The sequence below is a fragment of the Quercus suber genome, unplaced genomic scaffold (assembly GCF_002906115.3).
Source record: "Quercus suber isolate HL8 unplaced genomic scaffold, Cork oak 2.0 scaffold_71, whole genome shotgun sequence".
NCBI classification, from domain to species: Eukaryota; Viridiplantae; Streptophyta; class Magnoliopsida; order Fagales; family Fagaceae; genus Quercus; species Quercus suber.
This window is the reverse complement of record NW_027069536.1, coordinates 800,184-822,496: the sequence shown is the minus strand read 5'-3', so window position 1 is coordinate 822,496 and position 22,313 is coordinate 800,184. Positions and strand designations below refer to the sequence as shown.

Sequence of the window (22,313 nt, the reverse complement as noted above, 5' to 3'; positions counted from 1 at the left end):
ATTATTATTTTGACTATTATTATTAGTATTTCACCGTAGCCTATTTAAACTTTTAGTTTGTATTATAAACATTTTATGTATATTATTGTATTAATTAAAGTGTTAATTTATTTATTTGTAATTTTTACATAATTTAAATTCTAGATATAAACGTATTTTATGTCTAAAAATATTAAAAAATATGCCTAAATATAAAATTTAATTAATTATTTAACCGCCGTGTCCCCGCCGTGTCGTGTCCTTATTTTTCAAAAATTGCCGTATCCCGTGTCCGTGTCCGTGTCGTGTCCGTGTCCGTGTCAGTGTCCGTGCAACATAGAAGATGGGAGCCATGAGCAATAAAACTAGTGTTTCCCTTGAGAGCTCTAGAAGTAGAAGCCAAAGCAGCCGAAGATAAGGAATAATCCTCCTTGCATGGGATCTGGGTTTGAAGGACATAGTGGTACGTTGAAGCCTTGAAGGTGATTCTCAATTGGTCATACAAGCATTAAGTGAATCTACCCCATCTGCTACCACCATCCAGAAGATCATTGAAGGCTTAACGTGGTGTCTGCACAAGTTTAATTCATGGAAAGCTTCCCACACCAGAAGAAGCAGCAACTCAGCTGCCCACTCATTGGCTAGATACGCCAAGTCTGTAACAGATTGTGTAACATGGATGGAGGGCACTGCTCCCATTAGGGATAAACTTTTGTGTAGTTTATCTGCTAGTGCCCACCAAAAAAGTGTGTGGCGGTTCCTATCCAATAAAAATAAATAAATCTTGTTTTACTTTTTTTAGGAAAAAAATTCGGATTAAGACACTTTTTGAGACCGTAACTTAAACCAACTTCGAGATTTCAAACTAGCAGGATTATTCTTAAAACCTTGGAAGCTTCAAAGGAAGATTCATTTATTAGCTTAGCTCGCCACTCATGACCTCATGTTAATCTGTTGGTTCACCAACTTAGAGTCACAACTTACGTCTCACCCCAAATTAAAAGAAATAATAATAATAATAATAATAATAATAATAATGCAATAAAATATAATATAATATAAAAAAATGTTATATTTACAAAATTTTCACAACAAATCATAAATAATAGGATAGTTGTTAACTAATATTGGCAAACCAAAAAAAACAATTGTAGCAATAAATTCAAATAAAACCAATAACAATTTACTGTTTATAATTTGTTGTGAACGTATTATGAAAATGTAGTGTGCATCACATTTTTATAAAATATAAAAGTCATTGATTTCGCATGGTATTTTAAAACTAATCTACCATTTATTATTTATTATAAAAATTTTGTAAAAATATAGTGAAAATTGTATTTCTCTAATATATAATAGTCAATGATTTCGCGTATTTTATGTGCTTAATTAAGACAAACGGTCACACGGTATGAAATTTGAACAAGTGAACATCGTCACAGGTAACGTGGAGGGCAGGGCACGTGGGTAAAACTATGTCATCATCCATATTTAATACGAAAAAGACAATGTATTGTTATAGTTTCTTAACATAAAAGTAATATATACTAATAATATTGCTATTCTCTCGTGATTGCACTAGTCAAAGAAACAGTCCAAGTTGCCTACTACTACTAATAGTACTATATTTCTTTAACGTGAAACCGCTGCTCAGTCGACCTACCCGTTCAATTTGGTCCACTAAACCATTCTAGACTTCTAGACCCTTTAACTCGCCCACACGCCTATTATAAATACCAAGACTTCCTTGCTTCTCTTCCTCGTTAAACATTTGCCTTTCATTAGTTACATATCATTTACGTTACCAAAAGTTGACCTCTAAAAAACCCCCAACAAAAACATTTGTGTTCTTACTTCTGTTTTTTACGTAGCTATGGCAATGAAGAGAATGAGAGAAGATGATGGGATAGAGAGCTTAGACATGGCTAATTGTCTAATGCTACTCTCTCATAGCTTAGAGACCAAGACCAGGAAAGCCTCACGGGCTGATGTATTTGAGTGCAAGACTTGTAATCGCCAATTCCCATCATTTCAAGCTCTTGGTGGGCACAGAGCTAGCCACAAGAGACCAAAATTGATGGGGGAAGAACTGAAAGAGCGTACAAAGTCTCAGAACCTGGTAAATAAGCCTAAGATGCATGAGTGCTCAATATGTGGGCTTGAGTTTGCTATGGGGCAAGCTTTGGGTGGTCACATGAGGAGGCATAGAGCAATGATGGATGGTGCATTTTCTTCCGCTGCCATAGAAAAGAAAGTGCCGGTGCTGAAAAGATCAAATAGTACGAGGGTTATGTGCTTGGACTTGAACTTGACACCTTTGGAGAATGATTTGAAGTTACTATTTGGGAAGAAGGCTCCTCAAATTGACTTTACTTTGATGGTTTGATTTGATACCACAATTTGTAGTGGGTGCTAGCTATTTTTCATTTCAGATTCATTGATTTATTTCATGTACAATACCATTCTTTTTATTTTTTCCAATTTTTGTATTGAATTACAATTTTATTCTTATTTTAGTTCATGTCTAATGTATTAAAACTAGTTTACATCCTCTATGTTGTTGGTTTGTTGGACTAATGGAATTCCTAATATTACGTTCAATTATATTCGACCTTTTGTAAGCAAAACAAAAATCCAAAAAGTTCATCTTGGCAAACAAAAAGAAAAGAAAAACTATCCATTCAATTTTGAATGAGTTTTTATTGAGTCACTGGTAAGACTTGAATTTCAGATCTAATCTCACCCTAGAAATGCTTGAATGCCTCGTTGAGTATGAACGGATTTGAGTTATAATTTTCTATTTACTGTGATTTATTATTATACAAATAATAATAAAAACCATAATTTGCAATCTAGAAACATTATTTCCAATTTGACTTTAAAAAAAGAGCAAGGGCAGCCCATGAAAAAGCAAAATAAAACTACAATTTGACTAATCTTCCCTCAATCACAGTTTGGTGGTAAACAGCAAACACCCCAGCACACAAGTTAGGTTTCCACTATAGTACGTAGCTTTTATGTTTTCTTTTACTTCTTTCAAAAAGAGAGAATTTTCATTCAAAATATTAAGAAGTTAATAAAATTACCCAGAAATACATGTTCTGAATTTTAGCTTCTAAGTCAAAAAAAAAAAAAAAAAAAGGAGTAGTACACGCCGTGAAAGACGACAATAAGCCGTGGGTGGTCAAATCTGGCATGTGTTGTGGGCTTTCTTCGTAGTTTCCTTTTCTGGGCCATCCTAAAAAGATGAGCGTCTTTCTGGAGATGGCCTAAAACAACAGGTCCTACTCTTGTCCAACACGACATTGGTTTCACTGGGCCTGACCTAGCAAATTGGGAAACGTTATCCAAATTGGCTACTTGGAAATCAAAATTATTAAATGCAAGTCAAGACCAAGTTTATAATATATATATTTTAAGAAATGCTAGTTATATAACACTTTTACAATATTTTCATGACAATCTTACGTGATAGACTAATAAGACTATTATTAGTGGGTAAAAAAAATAACATTAGTAGTAGACTCATTATAACTAATAACAAAATATTATAATTAGTAACAACATACCACCTAAGATTGTTGTAAAAATATTATAAAAATAAAATTACTCTTTTTTTTTTACACGACTAACTCTTAAATTGTTTACTATTGTACATTTAGTGCTTCTGCATGGTGCAAATGTTTTTTTTTATTCCATATATAACATGTCTTGCAAAAAAAATTCAAATTACATCAGCAGTCTCATAAGTCATAATATGCACACATAGTAATATCCTTATTTAAGCAACTAATAATGGAGAGGATCCTCGACTATCCTAAATAAAAGTGTATTTAAGGAAGAAAATAGAAACAAAGTTAAAAAAAGAAGAAAGTCATACAATTGTAAAAAGTCAATAGAGGATTTTGATTCATTATGTTGCTTGTGAAAATTGCTTTCAATGAAAATGACCAATCATCTTTCCAATAATGTCGATGAAAATTTCCATTACCATTAGTATATCCAAAGTGTTCTTTCAAAACCCATGTCATAGCAACCAGTCCATGCTTTTGAATAAATAGTCAAAAATTATTATAATAATTTAAGTGCAGTACATTTAGTTCCTCAATTAAATTCAAACATACAATTGAATTGAATTTAGCCTGTCACAAATTATTTTATTCTCAAAGAGATCATAACGAAATAGTGATGACTGAATTTTGGCCTTTTGCATTGGGATGTCCTTAAACTTCAAATCCATTTTTACAACTAAGATCCAAAGTTAAAACTTAAAAGGCTCCCTCTAAGTTTATCGATTTTGTATGGAACACATGACTAGGAGATTAACCTCATAACATGATCATTATTTTTTAATTTTTTTATGCAAAGGTGACTAGCATTTATTTGTTCAACCATCAGGATCATTCCCGCTAAAAAATAAAAACGATTCCAATGATTTTTTTTTTCCAGTGTTAATTAATCATACTAAAATGAAAAGCTTAGCTAAGATTTTCTTGTGTTTGACAAATCAACATGCTTTCAAAGCAAATGAAAATGTTTTAATAAATTAATTCGTTATAAGCATACCAAAATAGTGTATTGTCAAATAATACCATTGAATCTAGTCACTAAAAAATGTTATCTATGCATTAATTTAAAATTAGTTGTGGGAAGACAAGTGGTGAAGAGTGACCCAAACCGAAATTTGATTAACTAAATTAAGAAATCATCAAGATCTTGTTGGGAAATTTTAGGTCTACGACGCCACGCAACCACCATGCTTCTCCGAAGGTATTTTGCTTGCTGCCTCAAGTCAAGTGTTACATCATTAGACATAGACATAGTAGCATTTCATTATTTAGAATTATTAGTTTATATTAACCGATTCTTCTAGAGGGAAGTAGCTCTAGCTAATCCATGCTCCAATCATAAAGCTGAAAACCAAAACTAATATATAAAGCTAATTAATAATATATTAACCACTCATTTTTTTCATTATTATTCAGTATGAGATTTCATTTACATGTATATACCTAACAATTTTTGTGTATTAAACTATACAAGAGAGTGTTTATATAGGCACATTATGTGATGATGATATGCAACTAAGAGCAAAGAAATGAGCATGTGTGGCATGTGTAGGTGGCTGTTGGCACATGTGGGCACATGAGATCTCCTGACAACGCATGATTGGAGAAGCGTTTTACTAGTTTGATCGATCTAAGTATAAGGAACTATATGGGATCAATTTGGTAATATACAAGCTCGATGAAGTCAAGGGATAATTGGAGACCACCTTTACTGATGGATCAAACTATGTAGGGCCATAAGGACATGGCTCTGATACCATGTTGAGAGAGAGACAGAGAGAGAGTAATCTGTATATTTATATGCATCAAATTGTATAAGATCAACATATTTTTGTGCATCAAAATGTACAAAAGAGAATCTTTATATGCACATTATGTGTGTAGTATAAGTAGTATGAGTGTAGTATAGCGACAATAACACAATGGGCCCAGGCCCATTGGGCTAATAACCACTAACAATAACAGGTAGGAACTAGCTAGGAAGTGCTTATCTAATCTAAGGGTCTCTATCACAAACATAATCAACTTTATATTCAAAGGCCACTAGGGATTTTTGTGTTTAAGTGTCATGAATCATGATCGTCTATTTATATAATTTTATTCGTAGAAATTTTTATTCAATGAAAAGCTTCTTAAACTTACTATTGAGTTTGCCAAAACATGGTTTTCAAAGAAAATGACGGATCATTTTTCAAATCAGTCATTATAAGCTATGTTTCTCCTAGATATATTACTTTAGAGCCCATGTCGGCAAGAAAATGATTGATGCATTGTCTCTAATGCAAGCAGCAGCGCGTGCCTCCCGGAAGGTATATAGCTGCGTCAAGACTCGAGAGACAAACAAGTGGGTCAGTTACATCATGTGATATATATACATAATAGTATTAGGGTCTAATTAAGTAATTAGAATATAACTTAGTTTACAAATATGCATGGTTAATTTGTAGAATTTCTCAGTGTGATCATCAACAAGGACCACACTATATAGTTCCTCTGGTATATATAGGGAATTTAGGGCTAGCTACATGACCAATTCTAGCATACATCACTGTGATATAGGTCGGTCCAATATTATAAAGCTCTTAATGGTCGTTTTTGGCTCTCGAATGATCTTTTTTTATAATTATATATAAGGCTCTCGAATAATGATCTTATCCTCAAGCATGCATGAATTGAATTTACATGAACAAGGGTCCAGGGAAAGACAACTATGTTCACCAATGGCCTACAAGCTCGTTTGACTCTATTTTTTAACCCCAAAGAAAAATTATGCGTGAATTAAAAAACTCAAGGAATGAAAAAATAATAATCAATAATGATTATAAAACTTTGTTTCTGGGATGAGAGATCAGCTATAAGATCTGGTCCTCTCCAGAACAAAAAAAAAAAAATCGGAATCTTGATAATTATTGAGTTGAATAGTGCATGAACATGCATGATGTGATAATAAGAATTAAATTTCATGGCAACCATAATGTTTACTGGACCCTTGTAAGTAAATCCCAATGACAGGTTACGTACAGTTACAAGATCCGACTCAACTAAGTAAATCCCAATGACAGGTTTTCTGACTTTGAATTTTATTTCTTTTCATCAAAGTTACAATCATCCTCAATATTGTGAGCATATATATTGCTACTGTAATTTTTTATGATACTGCCATGAAAGTTGCCTTGCCTATGTGCGATACAAGCAAGTAGATCAGTCATTGGGTCTGATTAGGCCAAGTGGGAAGCCTATATTATTACTAGTATTCAACATAATACAGAATAGAGAGAACTTGGTAGGCCCAAGCCCAACCCAGCTTACAATACCTAAATTACAAAAAAAAAAAAAACAATTTTTTTTAAAAATTTATTCTCCCATTTTTTGGCCAGCTAAAAATGAGAAATTAAAATGCTATCAATGATTTTTTTTCCTAAAAAAAAAAAATTCAAAGAAGATATCAACTTATCATGCATTTACCTAAAAAAGTATATTATCAATATTATTTTTAGTATTACTAATTAAAACATATGTCTAAGGTTCAAATCTTTTATTTCCATTGTAATTATCGGATTGAAAAAAAAAATGTATTTTAGGATTAGTTCAAGTTGTGGGGAATATAAACTGCTCGCCACTTGATGCAGAGTAGTTTAAACAAATTTTAGATTCACTGAAGTCAGACTTGCATCATGTTATCAGGGAAAAAACATGGCAGACTTGCATTATATGTTTAGGTACGGTTTTCAGAATTTGCTGAAGTGATCGAGAGGACCACACTAGTAGCTCTATTTGGAGGAGAATAGAGCTCTATGAACAACTTTAATAGACTAACACGTCACTGACTTATTTTGTCTTTTGCTNAAATAAATTTTTCCCCCCCCCCCCCCCCCCCAAAAAAAAAAAAAGGAAAAGAAAAAGTGTATCAAATCATCCTTTAAAAAGAAATTAAAGAGCAAACCGTTGTTTTACTGACCCAAGATAACTTGGTAGTGTCACAAAAGTATTTGGAGATAATTTTGTTGTGTCACAAAAATATAGGGCAGTGATTTTGTTGTGTCATAGAAAAAATGAGTGAAGTTTTAGGATGCATTTACTTTAACCAATATATTTAGGGCTATCCGACCCAACCATAGAACCGACCCACCCACCTAAACTGACAGAGTTGACACGAAAACATGCTAACTCAACACCTGGGACAGTCACCTCCTTTCAAAAACCGACCTTGACAGGTCGGTTGTTGGGTTGTTCCATGAAAACCCAATTCCAAAAAACCCGACCAATCTCCCCCACCTAAAAGTCACCGTGTCCACATTCTAACATGTCCAATGCAACTAATGCACTGGACACATGCTCTTCCCCATGTATGTTTATTGTCCCAAAAATGTGAAAAGTCACCAAAATTATAATTTGAAAGTAAATTAATAGTTCTAACTATTTTATTTTTTAAGCTAACGAACAAATTTATGAGACAATTTGTTCTTTTTTTTTTTTTTTTTGAAGGAAACACTAATACTTATTAGAACACACAAACACGAAAGTAATATATAGAGTTTTTTAAACAGTCTTATGATATATTACATAACCAAAGTACCACTACAAAATGGTCTAACCTTTGTAGTAGTAGTCTGGGGTTACAAGAACTGAAACTCTAACACACTCAACCAATGTGAGATAAACCTCCTTTTTTTTTTTTTTAGAAAACAATAATACTTATTAAAACACACGAACACAAAAGTAGTATATAAAGTTTTTTAAACAAGCTTATGATAACTAGAGTACCACTACAGAACAAGAGACTATTTGTTCTTGATATGGCTATTTATTAATACTGTATCAAATTATTCTATTGCTATTAGTTCTCGATATGGCTATTTATTAAGACTGTATCAGATTATTCTATTGTTAGTATTAATAATGTTATGTAGGATAAAGTAATCCCTTTCATTTTTTTATATGAATATCTTCCCATGCATGAACATGTACTCTCCCTATAAAGAAGTCTTCATCACCTCTCTTTTGTAGAAATATTATATAAGATGGCCTTCCCATTCCTTACCCTTTTCTCATGTATTGAACTTAAGTCCTCTCTCTTATTATAAGAGAAGAAATACGATAGTGCTACAAGCCAACTCTCAATAATTTTTTTGTCCCTAAAAAAATTTGATTTTTAATATTTATTTTTTATGCTCAAAGATGTCAAGGAGCTGCTCATCATTTGGCACCCTTGCACCATGCCCCTTGGACCCCCCCCCCCCCAGGGGGAGGAGAAAAATTTATGTTAGACTTGATCACTAATTTTTAAAGAATCAATTACCCAAATGTGAAGAAAATTTTTATACACACACTAGAGAGAATAGTCAAGAATTGAAAGAATTCTTAACACTGATTTAAAAAAAAAGTTTTTGATGTTTCGGAATTCTATATATTGTTCAATTAACTCTAATTCTATGTTGTCTTAATTTACTTATGCGCAAGTATTTTACACCCAAACAAAATAAAGAAAAAGCTAAAGAAAAAGCTTGGAAGTATTTTAAGCCTCCATGATTTTAAATAGTGGTGGCAAGTCTTTTATTTAGATTAAGATTCTCTTGAGTTGTTAGGGTACATTCATTGTGGTGGTTTAAAAATAGTATCTATACGTTTTGAATCAGTACATTGAATTCTTTCGCATTATCACATGTATAAAAATATTAACTAGCACTTTTTTTAAAATATCTATTTAAATTATTATTGACCTTATTTAGGACCTTATACAAATATTAAGTAGGACATTAGACAAACAAAATCAGATAAGAGGACTCAAATCAAAGTGCAAAAACAAAAATGTAGAAACCAAATCTTGATTTATCATATAAAGAATTTGGGGGGGGAATAATAGAAATGGGGCAAGATTTTAAAAGGGCAAATAGGTTTTAATTACTGATCCTTTCCTTGTTATACAAAATGATGTACTTGAAAGAAGTACGGAGGGCCTGCCGCCTGAGGTGAGAAAAAGAAAGATGATGAAAATCCATCCAAAACCGAAGATCATGGGTGGGATTTGATCCAAGAAAATGTGGTAGAGTAAAGTAAGACAGGGTGTAGTGTGTGAATGTGACAGCAACGAAGCTGATCCGGTGGCTCTGATCACATGGAGCCCCATATGCCCAACACACAAAATCTCTTCACACAATCCCAATGACCAAAATCCCCTACTGGTTTCCTTCTTGGAAACACCCCCACTTCCCTACCCATTACATTACACCCACCTTCTATCACACCTTCATTTTTTTTTTTTTAAATAATTCTAGCCATACATCTAATCATATACTCAATTTTTGTAGTTTTATACGATTTTTAGTGATTAACACTTTCTATTTATAGAGACTCCTCACTTTCGTTAACTACTTATTATTTCACAAGTTAACAAGTTATGAAATTTGGTGTGAAAATAGCCATGTTTGTATTATTTGTTTTACTACTATTTGTTATCTAAAAAAATAGAAAAAAGAAAAAAAAAATAGTACTTTAGAAAAGAAGGGGGGGTTTGTAAATTGATAATTGTAATGTAAAATGCTTTTGTGTGGCTCAAGGGGGGTCCATGTTGGGATACACGTGGCAACCATGCGAAGGGTAGTGATGAAGATCATAGGAAAGAGAGGTCGGGAGTGGGGAGGCACATGGGTGGTGTTAGGTTCAAGAAAATCATGTGATCACATGTGCATGTGCTCTCCTCTCTCTCTCTCTCTCTCTCTCTCTCTCTCTCTCCCCCCATTGTTTCGTGGTTGTGGGCCCATCCATCTCTCTTTCTCTTTTAGTCTTCACAACCTATCTATCTATCCACAGCTGCTGAGGTTGAGGTGATCCAACGGAGCTTTTAATTACACTTGCTCTTTACTGCGCGTCCTAGTATTGCCTACCCTCTCCCTCCAATCATGTTTTTCAAAACCTAAAGGGTATTTGGTATATGCACTCTAAAAATATGTGTTTTGTTGTTTGAAAATATATATAAAAATATATGCGGGTGAAAAAATGTGTAAAAATACATGTAATGTTGTTTAAAAACTAAAAATATGTGTTTGAATTGCTAAAGCAAGCGGGGTCGACCTATGATCTATTTAATTTGAAAAGAAAAAAAAAATCATCTTGCTAAGGAGCAGTACCTTTTTCTTTTTCTTCTTTGAACCACCTTTTTCTTTTTTTCAATTGTAAGAGAATAGTATAATTTTATTACTATAAAAAATAATTACAAGGAAAAAAGAGAAGAAAAATAATATAATTTGAGATGACTCATCAACTCACTAGAAGATACAAACTCAATCTATAATTTAAAAAACATAAATACAAGAGCAGTATGTTTATACCAAACAACAGTATAGAGTTGAACAAACATTACACCCTTGCTTTCCAAGAATCCATTTCAAGGCATCAGTAGCTTAGGGAAACACTAGATCTAGTATAAAAACTCAAGAACCCCATTATGGGCGGCAAACAACCCACAAGAGGGGGAGGGGATAAAAGCTGCCACAAAGGGCGGAGAAATACCCACAAGAGGGTAACTTTGTAAATAATTTGATTTGTACTAAATTATGCATGTTCTAAATTTAATCTCAATTAAAATTCTCAACTCATATATTTGTTTTGTTTTTCAAATATTTATTCATTTTTGAATTTATTTCATGCTTTTAATCCCAATTTTGGTCTTTAACCAAAGACCATAAGATTTTATTTTTTGAAAAAGAAGAAGAAGAAAGTGATTTAGCTATCTTATGAAAGTAACCTATTAACACACTTCATTTACTACAATTATGGTACATCATAAATGTTAGTTTATTCATTCAAATATTATATATGTCATTGGAGAATTGATAATTTAATGAATGCAATGTTAATTATGATATGAGAGATGTTAGGGATGCTATAATTTTAATTTTAATTTTTTTTATTGGGAGGGATCTATAAATTTTAGTATATTATATTTACAAATTGATGTATCATCAATTACAGGAAAGAAAAAGAATTACACATTAATTTATTATGTTGCTGAAATCACCAGATCAATTTGTAAAATTTATGTAATAAAATTTGTAATATTTTTAACATTTTCCTTGTGATATTTATGTAAATAGATTTATGATTCAATGAAACAAAAGGTAAGAAAATTTTATGTACATTTCTTATTACATAATTCATTCAAAATAAAATATTTTAATCACTATCATTACATTTGTTATGACATATCTACAAATTAAAAATATGATATATATTGCAATATATATATATATATATATATGTATGTATATGTGTAGGTATGTATGTATGTATTATGAGTTACATTCATATCTTTTAAAGAGAAAAAATTGAACAATCTTAAATGAATTTAAATGTAGAATCGCGAATTAATCTCAAATTAAAAGAAAAAAAAAGTTGTATGGTTGAGTTTAACTTACTTTCTTGGCATGCATAACTTATTTTCATCAAATAATTTTATCTATTCTATAAATGTACTACAACAATAACAACAACAAAGTCTCGGTTTCAAAATTTGAAAGTTGATTATGGATCCTCAATAAATTAATTAAAGCCGATCAAATGGTTTTTTTTTTCTATTCTATTTAATCTAAAGTCGCATGCTTTTTTTTTTTTTTTCTCATTCTATTTAATTTAAAGTCACATGTATACTACACAACCCACACCTTTTTTTTCTTTTCGAAATGGGATAGATATTCATTCATTGAAATAATAAGGAGTCAAAATGCAAAGCTTCCATAGATGGAGGAGGAGAGTCTTCCATCCACACAATATCATCAATTACATTTCTAGTAAATCGTACTACACGACCAACACCTTTAAACTTTATTTGTTTTTAGGAGTGAGACAAATATACCATAATAGGAAAATATTATATATTCTAACGTATATTATCTCTTTCTTATATATGGGTGGGCCTTATAGTGAGTGAGACTCACCTCTTCGAAAGAGAGAGAAAATATACTTCAGGATTCAGTAGTACACAATAAAAATTAACAACCCACTATAATGTTGAAACTTTTTATTTCTTTTTACCCCCGAATGCAAAGATGAATTCAATTAAAAAAAAAAAAACACTAGACTAGAGTTACAATTTTTTGGGGCTAATTGACTAGAGGCTAGAGCTACAAGTTACAAGTGGATTGACCATGTCCATGAGGACGCGATGCATTCAGAGCGTGAAATCACGAGCGCAGTCCAATACAAAACTAGGGCTTGGGGAAGCCAAAAAAAGTGGGCCCTGCTTCGTTGGCATTTGACATTTCATTTCTTGAGCTCAACAATAATTTAACTCTCTTCTCCTCTCTTCACTTCTCTCATACGCCTTCACACACACACACACTCTCGTACTCATAACTCTCATAACCCTCTCTCTCTCTCTCTCTCTCTCTCTCTCTCTCTGTATATGAGCTCAGCCCTGAGCATCATATCCATGGAAAATACTCATGAAACCCAAAGACCCACACCCACATTTCTAGAGATGGGTCATGCAGGAGTAGTGCACGAGGCTCTACCCAGTTTTCAAACAAGTAAGAAGAAGCTTGAGACGACAGAGCACAGAAGAAGTACCAGAAGAAAGCGAGGACAAGACATGATGAAGTCTCAGCACAAGGGAGACTTGGATGCAGTTGGTGGTGATGATGAGATTATTGTGTGTGAAGATGATGAGAAGGCAGAGGTGGCGAGAAAGATTGAGGCATTGCAGAGGATAGTGCCTGGAGGTGAGTCACTTGGTGTGGACAATCTCTTCGAAGAGACTGCTGGTTATATAATGACTTTGCAGTACCAAGTCAAAGCCTTGAGAGCTCTTGCTACTTTCTTTGAGAGGTTGGATAAGGAAAAGACCAAGCTTGGGGGTTGATAATGGATATTATTGGTACCCTCTAGCTTGCTCCCAGACCAGACCACTTGGACTTGCTTCATTTTTTTCTTTTTTCTTTTTTAATTTACTTTTTTACATTATTCCTTTTTTATTTTTTGAGGGGGGTTTGGGGGAAAAAAAGAAGAAGAAGAAGATTTCCCATCTTTTTATTTTTATTTTGGGAGTTTCTTATGATGTTTATTTTGATAAATTTTAAATTTCAACGAATAGGAAGAAAGGCTGGTTAGTAGTTGGAATATGATTGTGAATATTTGTAGGAAATTTATTTCTTCCTGTAGAGGAATGTTTATGATGCTAAAAGCCTAAAAGATGCATTGAATTAATTATGGTAAGCCTTGCCTTTGTTGTTAGTTGTGTTTCAGTGTTTTCATCTCTCAGCCGACTGGGCTCTGCTACTCTGATTCAGAGATCTGGATGGCTATAAATTCTGATTGTTAAAGGATCATTTCGCATATGCCAAATTGCCAGGCTGCATCTTATCCTTTTTAGTGAATTAGTGAGCTAAAGTTCTGAACTACAACCTGGTACTATAATGGCAATATAGCATCTTCAAATGGGTGTTGTTACTTATTATTCATCTAAATAGCACTCTACTCTTTTTTTAAATTTTTTTTTTTTTTAATCCACTTCAACTTCTGATTTACTTATTATTTTCTCACTGATTGGTAAATGGTAAGTATACTGTTTCATTTCACAAGTCCATTCCAAGACGCTCACAGGCTTTGATGGATTGAATCATCTTTTTTTCTTTCTTTTTCAAAAAAGGAGGCCCCACCAGTGGTGAATGCAGAATGTTTTTTGGGGGCCACGTTGAGGGTAATGATACACCATTACACCCAGCAAAAATACAATGTTATTGTACGAAGCCTGCAGAGAAATTTTGCTTCATCATTAACTTTCTTCTGATTGAATTTACTGTATTTAGAAAAGATAACACTGTTTTTATTGTATTAGACAATAAGGCTTCATTATTAATTTTCTTTTGATTGAATTTACTGTCTTTAGAAAAGATAACACTGTTTTTATTGTACTAGACAATATAATTATGTGAATGATTTTAACCCAAAAAGGGGAACTAGTTAATTTGATAGTAATACAATGTTACAATGTCTAATACAATAGTAAAATGATGGTACAATGGGCTTGGGAGTGGATAGAATCATAGAACTTGATACTTAGCAATGGCACAACATAATATAGATGGTATAGTACAGTTAAGTGGACTTGAGTGGCTAATGATGCCGCCAACATTTTGTGTTTTGGTTAGATTTCTGGTTAGTTTTTATCCAACCATGACTAGAGGACAAGGCCAAGGAAGTTATATTTCAACTAGTAATTTAGTGTTTTTAAGGGAAATGTTTAAGGGTCAAATTTCACCTTTCGCAATTATCAAATAAGGGGGAAAAAGAAAAGAAAAGAGAGAAATGAATTGAAACTTGAAAAAATATGTATTTTCTCATGTTGTTAAGTATGAGGGAATTTTTTTTTTTTTTTTTCATATGTTTTTTAGAATGAGAAGAAAAATATGAAAAATGATAATAAAAATGTAAAGATGGAAAATTACTAGTATCATATTATCAAAATTCTCACAATTTCCTTAACAATATCCTTCTTTTGTTAGGGACCCACTAATCCTCTTTCTTTCGGTGGATAGAATTTACTGGCTATGAAGGGTTTCGCCTCTCTTACAAAACAGGTGGATTGATTCAATCTCGCTACCCAACTCTCTTCGCTGAAACATAGTGTAAAACTTCTTCATATTAACTACCCTTTAATAATTTAATAATTTAATAATTACAGCTTACAATAATGCTGGATGGGGACTTATCATGAATCTCTTTTTAAAGAAGAGTAGACAATGTCAATAAGTTACAAAATTCTTGGCATCCAACCTCTTTTTTTTTTTTTTTTTTTTTTTAAAGAAGAGTAGACAATGTCAATAAGTTACAAAATTCTTGGCATCCAACCTCTTTTTTTTTTTTTTTTTTTTTTGACAAAATTTAGTTATAATATTGGTTACAACCTTAATATTTTTTTTACTGGGAGTGAATTTTGACAAATCTATCGTTGAATTACATTTTCTTCTTATATCCTCTATGCTTGCAAAATTTCTAAAAAATTAAAAATCAATAACTATGTCATTAATAAATTATTTAAATTGCAAGTTTTTGTAGTTTAAAATTTTACATAAAATATAAACTTATAGATCATATAGTAAATAATATCCAATTGACACAAAATTTAACATGTGCATTAAGAGCATAAAGAACATGCAATTCAACAGTTAAATTTTCAAAATATGTAGTAATTTTAATGATATTGAGTAAAGTTATAGTTTTAGGCTATGACTAGAGATGGAGACATACATTGACCATGGGGGCAATCGCCCCCCCTAATTTTTTTTATAAAAATATATTAGAGCAATCGCATCAGATCGTGTATAATCTTGCAAAACACAAAAAGTAGTCAATTTTACACATTTTGAGCAAAAAAACACCCACATCAGTAGGTGTAAAATTGTGCATAAATGCACAAGTGCTAAAGTAACCGTGCATATAGTTTTAGGCTATGACTAGAGATGGAGACATACATTGACCATGGGGGCAATCGCCGCCCTAATTTTTTTATAAAAATATATTAGAGCAATCGCATCAGATCTTGCAAAATACAAAAAGTAGTCAATTTTACACATTTTGAGCAAAAAAACACCCACATCAGTGGGTGTAAAATTGTGCATAAATGCGCAAGTGCTAAAGTAACCGTGCATATATGCACGGTTACTGTAGCTTGTGCATTTAATATTTTAGTATTTTTTTGGTAGTGTTGGGTTTGTGAGAGAGAGGGGTAGTGAGTGAGGAAATAATAAAAAATTGTAAAAGAATGAATATTTTATTGAATAGATGTGTAGAATAGATAGAATGATGTGGGTGTTTTATAAAAATGGGTGTGTAAAATTGAAAAAGTAGTTTTTGTGTGTGTGTGTGTGTGTGTGTGTGTGTGTGTGTGTGTGTGTGTGCAAAATAGATGAAAAGTTTGCATGAGTTGATACAGTTGCTCTTAGTCTATTTGTAGATATATATATATATATATATGCATTTATTTTAGTAATTTTGTTCTATAAAATTACATTTTGCCTCCCTAACAATATCATTGATTCTTTTTAGAGTAACGTTATAGCTACAAACTTATTTACAACATTTTTACAAATTGTTAAGGTACAAATTCTTATTGGTTTGCATTTAGGCCTATCATTTACGTCACTTTTTTACTTACCAATAATCACTCACTATATCAACAATATACCTCTAATAGTTTTCTCATTTTAAAGGACATTAAAAAAATTTATAGATCTAAAATCTAAAACAACATATACTTGGCCAAAAATTTTGTAGAACAACAAAAATCACTAATAGCAAAGCTAAAAAAAATTAAGTCAAATTAATCAATTTTACTCAAACAAACAATTGGCACTTTAAAAAGTTTTAAACATAATAATTTTGTTTTTACCCCACAGACACACACATCAAAAACTTAAAAAAAATAAAATAAAATAAAATCAACAGCTAAGAAGCCATTGAGCTAGAGGTCAGAGTTCTCCCCCTTAACTCAAAGTTCTAACTCTGTTTTTTACTATAACCAATTTTGTAGTTAAACTTTATTAATTTTTTTAACTCACATTTTAAGAAGGCCACTACAAAAAAATCGACCTGCCCCAGCGTTTTTTTTCCCGGCGTTTTTACAAACCGCTGTAATAGATAAGCCTGTACCAGCGCTTTTTAAAAACGCTGGTAGAGGAAATCCTATTACGGCGCCCCAAAACCGGCGCTTTACAAAGCGCTGCAATAGGAGGCCTATAGCGGCGTTTTCCAAAAACGCTGGTATAGGAAGCTCAAAAACGCTGGGATAGGGTTATTAATTTCCTTTTGGGAAAGACCTATCCCAGCGCTTTTAAAAGCGCTGGGACAGCTCTTTCTCCTTAAGGGAATGAGAATGACCTGTCCCAGCGCTTTCAAAAGCGCTGGGACAGGTCCTTCCATTCCCATATGGAGAACAACCTATCCCAGCGCTTTTAAAAGCGCTGGGACAGCTCTTTCTCATAAGGGAATGAAAATGACCTGTCCCAGCGCTTTCAGGTCATTCTCCATTAAAAGCTGTCCCAGCGCTTTTAAAAACGCTGGGACAGGTCCCTCCATTCCCTTATGGAGAACGGCTTGTCCCAGCGCTTCTAAAAGCGCTGGGACAGCTCTTTCTCCATAAGAGAATGAGAATGACCTGTCCCAGCGCTTTTAAAAGCGCTGGGACAGCTCTTTCTCATAAGGGAATGGAGAATGACCTGTCCCAGCGCTTTTTGAAGCGCTGGGATAAGGTCAATTGATTTTTTTTTTTTTTTTTTTTTTTAATGTTAGTTTGATTGTTTATAAATAAGATTTCATATTTGACGTGCATGTGACCTCAAATATTAATATAATTTATTTATTAATTTGTAAAAATTAATATATATTAATAAAAATTACAATAGATAATGAACTATTTTTTATTAAAGTTAATTTTTATATTAATAAGTATATATATTATGATTTATTTATTGTATATTAATTATATTAATAAGTATATTAATATATAATTATCATACATGATTTTTAGTAAATTAATATGATTTGTAAATTGATAAATCTAATATTTCACGTGCATTGTATGTGAAATTTTTTATATAAATCACTTAGATTTTATTTTTTAAAATATATATATATATATATAATTTCTTTTCCTATAATTTTTAAGTTGATAAAAATCTTAATTTGTTTACAATCCGAATTCTTCATCTAATCTACAAGGACCCGATTTTAACGGCCCAAGCCCAACTAATGCAAGACTATGGGTTAGTGAGTCCAACACAATGAATTTGTAGAAAATGGGTTGAAGAGTTGGGACCTAGTGAGCATTATAATGGCTAAGTTGAGTTTATCAGACGTCCATGCAAGAATAATGGATACAAGGTTTAATTTACGTGTTGTTTGAGGGGGTTTCTCGTTCTTATAAACTGAAGAAATGAGTTACAAGTGTTATTCTTTTCAGTACAATGATCCTTTTCTCTCTTTTTTCTCCGCCCCCAGCCTATTCATTATATAGGTCCCTTCCGGTGATCTTGGCCTTACACCTGTTGCTCATCCGGACTTCCACTTAAGTGTCTGTCCCATTAGACACAATTTCTAGCCTTTTGTGAGTTGCAGTGGCTAAGGAAACATCGTTCAGAGGTTTGCTCTACATAAATGCGGCTAAAAAAGCAACTGTAATGCATTTAATGCGGAGGTGACGGCCTTCTCTTTAGACGTTTTTGTGTCTCCTCTCTTTTCGTGGGTTCATGTGGCATACTCCTGACACCGGTGCTTTTGTAGAGGTCCCTTCTTTCAAGGGAGTACGCGTCTAGGCTGCTTCAACCATGGTCGAGGGGTCATTCCTCCTTGGACCACCATATACTTCCTCACTTCCCTACTTAGCTCTGGGCTGGGTCTTCTTATGAGTATCTACCTTCCTCGGATGGGCTGACCTCCTCGGACTAGGCTTAAGGCCCATCACGCAAACTTGGGTCTATGTTCCTACATAATCCATCTAATCCTTTTTTTTTATACGTATAGTGTATTATAAAAAAAAGTAGAAACTTTCTAATTTTTAGTTATTGCATTGCACGTGAAAAGAAAACATTTATATAAAATAAAAATAAAAAATGACTTTCATTGGGAGGATATACACACGAGGAGGAATTGCTAATAAATTTGTTATCTAATTTTTTTTTTCAAATATATTTTGTTTTAATTTATTTTTTTTGGATAAAAATCAAATTTTTGGATTAAAAAAAGCTAATAACAACATGATTTTCATGGTATAATAGAAAAAAAAAATTGTAATTAACGTTAACAACTTGATTTTTATGGAAATTTATTTTAAATAAATTCCTTCATTTTTTGCTTATATCAACTTCATCACAACTTTCATTAGGAGGATATAAACATGGGGAGGAATTGATAATAAATTTTTTTATCTACTTTTTTTCCAAATATATATATTTTTTAATTTAATTGTTTTGGATAAATATCAAATTTTTGGATAAAAAAAGCTAATAACCTTAATTAACAGCATGATTTTTATGGTATAATAGAAAATATAAATTTTTAATTAACGTTAACAACTTGATTTTTAAGGTATTGGATTTTAATTTTGATTTTTTCTTTTTTTGCTTATCTCAATTTTTTCACATCTTAAAATTATTGTTTTAAACAGAAACAACTTCTTATCAACTTTTTTTTTTTTTTTTTTTTTTTGTTGTTTACCGTTGTTGAAATTTTGTTTAAAGTAAAATGTTACTTTGTTTAAAAAAAATGGAGCAAAAGATTACTTTATTTTTATTATCAAATTTTTTCATTTAAAATATATATTTTTTCATTAATTTACACATGATTCTTAATTGAGCCGTGCATCGCACAGGCATAATATTTTTTATTTATATACAATTACACTAGTTTAGTGGTAAGACATGCATGTGATAATATTTTACTTTGAACCTCACTAAAAACATTTTTAATTTTTACTCTCCTTATAACGCAAAACCATGCTGATTTATAAAATATTAAATATTACTATTTATAAAATATTTATATATAAAATATTTATATAGAATTACACTAATTTGGTGGTAAGACACTCATGTAATAGTATTTTGCCCAGGTTCGAACTCCACCAAATGCATTTTAATTTTTACTTTCCTTATAACACAAAACTACGTCGTTTTATACACTAACTTAAAAAGAAAAAAAAAAACCCTAATCTCTACATTAGATACTTCAGCCGCCTCACCTTTCTTCTTTTCTTTTCTTCTCTCACCCTCAACCTCTTGCTCTCTCACATGGCCTCCATTGCATAGTCCCTCCACTCCTCCGCCGCCGCCGCCGCCGCCGCTCTTCCATTCTCAAAGCTATTAGGTTTTTCTGATTTTCTCTTTCTCTCAGCTTTTTGAATTCGTTTCTTCTCTTCATCAAGGTAAGCTTCTATTCTCGTCTTTGCTCTTTGATTTATCTGATTCTCGATCGGAAAATTTTGCATGATTTTAGGGTTTTTTTTGTGGTTCGATTTTTTGGGGTTTTTCTTTTGTATGAAAATTGACGATTTTTTTAATTGTTTGATTACTTTGATTTTGTGTCAGATTTGCATATTTCTATTTGATTTTAGGGTTTGTTTGACGCTATTTTTTTGTTCTTGATAATCTTTTTGTTTCGTAGGTTGAAATTTCTTTATATACGAACTTGATGGGTTTAATGTCTAGGGGCTACAATCGAGATATGAAAGAGTTACAAGAACTCTTCTCTAAGTTGAACCCTATGGCTGAAGAGTTTGTGCCTCCTTCGCTGGTTTGTGCAAAGCAACAACAGAAATGGATTTGTTAATGGCAACATTGGCAGAAGGGTATGATAATATAATTTATATGTATGTTTTATTTTGATTTTCTTTTTGACCCTTTTGTTTGGTGGCTGAGAAATTGAATGAAAGCGATAGAAAAATTATAGCTTTGCTGAAAATTTTGGTTTTTGAAGGGTTTATGAATTATGATTTTGGGTTTTAGTTTATTTAAATTTTGCCCTTTTTTTTAAGCTTATAATTATGATTTTGGGTTTTAGTTTGTTTTAAGGTATTTACAGATTACTTTGCTTTTCCTTAATTTTTCTGTGGTGTTACTTATCAAAAAATTTGTCTGGTGTTAAATCATTTTAATGAATGAATTCAAATTTTATCTTTGTTATGTTAATATGGAAATTTGTGATGTTGTCAATGAGTTTTAGCTCAAATGCTACTTCTTAATACTGTAGGCAACCTATTACTTGTGTTAAGTAGACGATACCTCTTAAATTTCCTATCAAAGAAAGAAAAAGAAAAAGAAAAAGATGATACCTTTTAAATGAAATTGGATGTTGCTGCATTCCTTATGGCTTAGGTGGCAAAGGGATGGGTGGGTGGGGTAGTTCGTTGGTTGAAATCTAATCAATATACTATAAATTAATATTTTATATTTGTATATTAAACATTTAAATTCCTGTATTCAAAATTTTTATTTTTATTTTTATTTTTTGTGTTTTGTATTTTGATATCCAGTCCAATTGGTTCATAATGCGTCTCTAGAGAAGATCATAGCTTAATGAAGAGGAAAGGATTAGCGGTTGTGGATTGCTCATGGGCACGTTTGAGTGATGTACCTTTCATGAAGCTGCGTTGTGCTGCTCCTCGACTCTGTATGGACTTCATTCTTTAAATAGTATACTACCTTGCTGATCATATTATTTAGACACTAATCAGGGATATTCATAGTATCTTATTTAAAATAGAGGTGTACATCCTTGCTATTAAATATGTATATTTGTTAAATTCCTGTATTGACTTAATTCGTTAAATAGTACATCCTTAAGGATGGAAGTTGTGGTTCAGTATAGTCTACAAAATACATTAAGGTTTGGCCCAATACATCACTGGCCCCTAGAAAGTAACAGTCACCAAAGGTGTCTATCCCCCTATACTAATCCACTCTCCACTGGGCCTGTGTCAAAGGTGAATTCTTGCAAGAGTATAGGCTTTTTTTAGTACCAGGAGTCTTGTGGTTTACACTTCCAATCTAGGAGAGTACCCTTAGGAATGTATTTGGCCTTCAAGGTTTTACCTAGGAGTGAGGAAGGTTGGTTTGAAAGTCTCCATAACTGTTTGGCTAACATTACCTTATTCATCCAAGCTGTTTTCCTAAGAACCAAGCCTTTGCTTGACTTAGGTTTGCAAAGAGTTTCCCAACTTATGAGATGGGGTTTTCGCTTATCATTTCCATGTCCCCACCAGAAGTTACATATTGTCCT

At 32.2% G+C, this 22,313-nt stretch overlaps 2 protein-coding genes and 1 long non-coding RNA gene across 3 annotated transcripts; all 3 read left to right on the top strand.

The window, feature by feature from the left end:
• Nucleotides 1-1,659: 1,659 nt before the first annotated feature.
• Nucleotides 1,660-2,495, top strand: LOC112033021 (zinc finger protein ZAT11). The gene has a single exon (XM_024065796.2). It carries the CDS (start codon nucleotides 1,853-1,855, stop codon nucleotides 2,363-2,365), a length of 513 nt encoding a protein of 170 aa, XP_023921564.1. The 5' UTR covers nucleotides 1,660-1,852; the 3' UTR covers nucleotides 2,366-2,495.
• Nucleotides 2,496-12,840: 10,345 nt separating this feature from the next.
• On the top strand, nucleotides 12,841-13,757 carry LOC111990167 (transcription factor PAR2). The gene has a single exon (XM_024021962.2). The coding sequence runs from the start codon at nucleotides 12,949-12,951 to the stop codon at nucleotides 13,402-13,404; it is 456 nt and encodes a 151-aa protein (XP_023877730.1). The 5' UTR covers nucleotides 12,841-12,948; the 3' UTR covers nucleotides 13,405-13,757.
• Nucleotides 13,758-20,247: 6,490 nt separating this feature from the next.
• Nucleotides 20,248-21,896, top strand: LOC111990170 (uncharacterized). Its single transcript, XR_002880606.2, has 3 exons — nucleotides 20,248-20,460; nucleotides 20,700-20,883; nucleotides 21,568-21,896. It is a non-coding gene; the product is annotated as an uncharacterized LOC111990170 (long non-coding RNA).
• The last annotated feature ends 417 nt before the right edge of the window (nucleotides 21,897-22,313 follow it).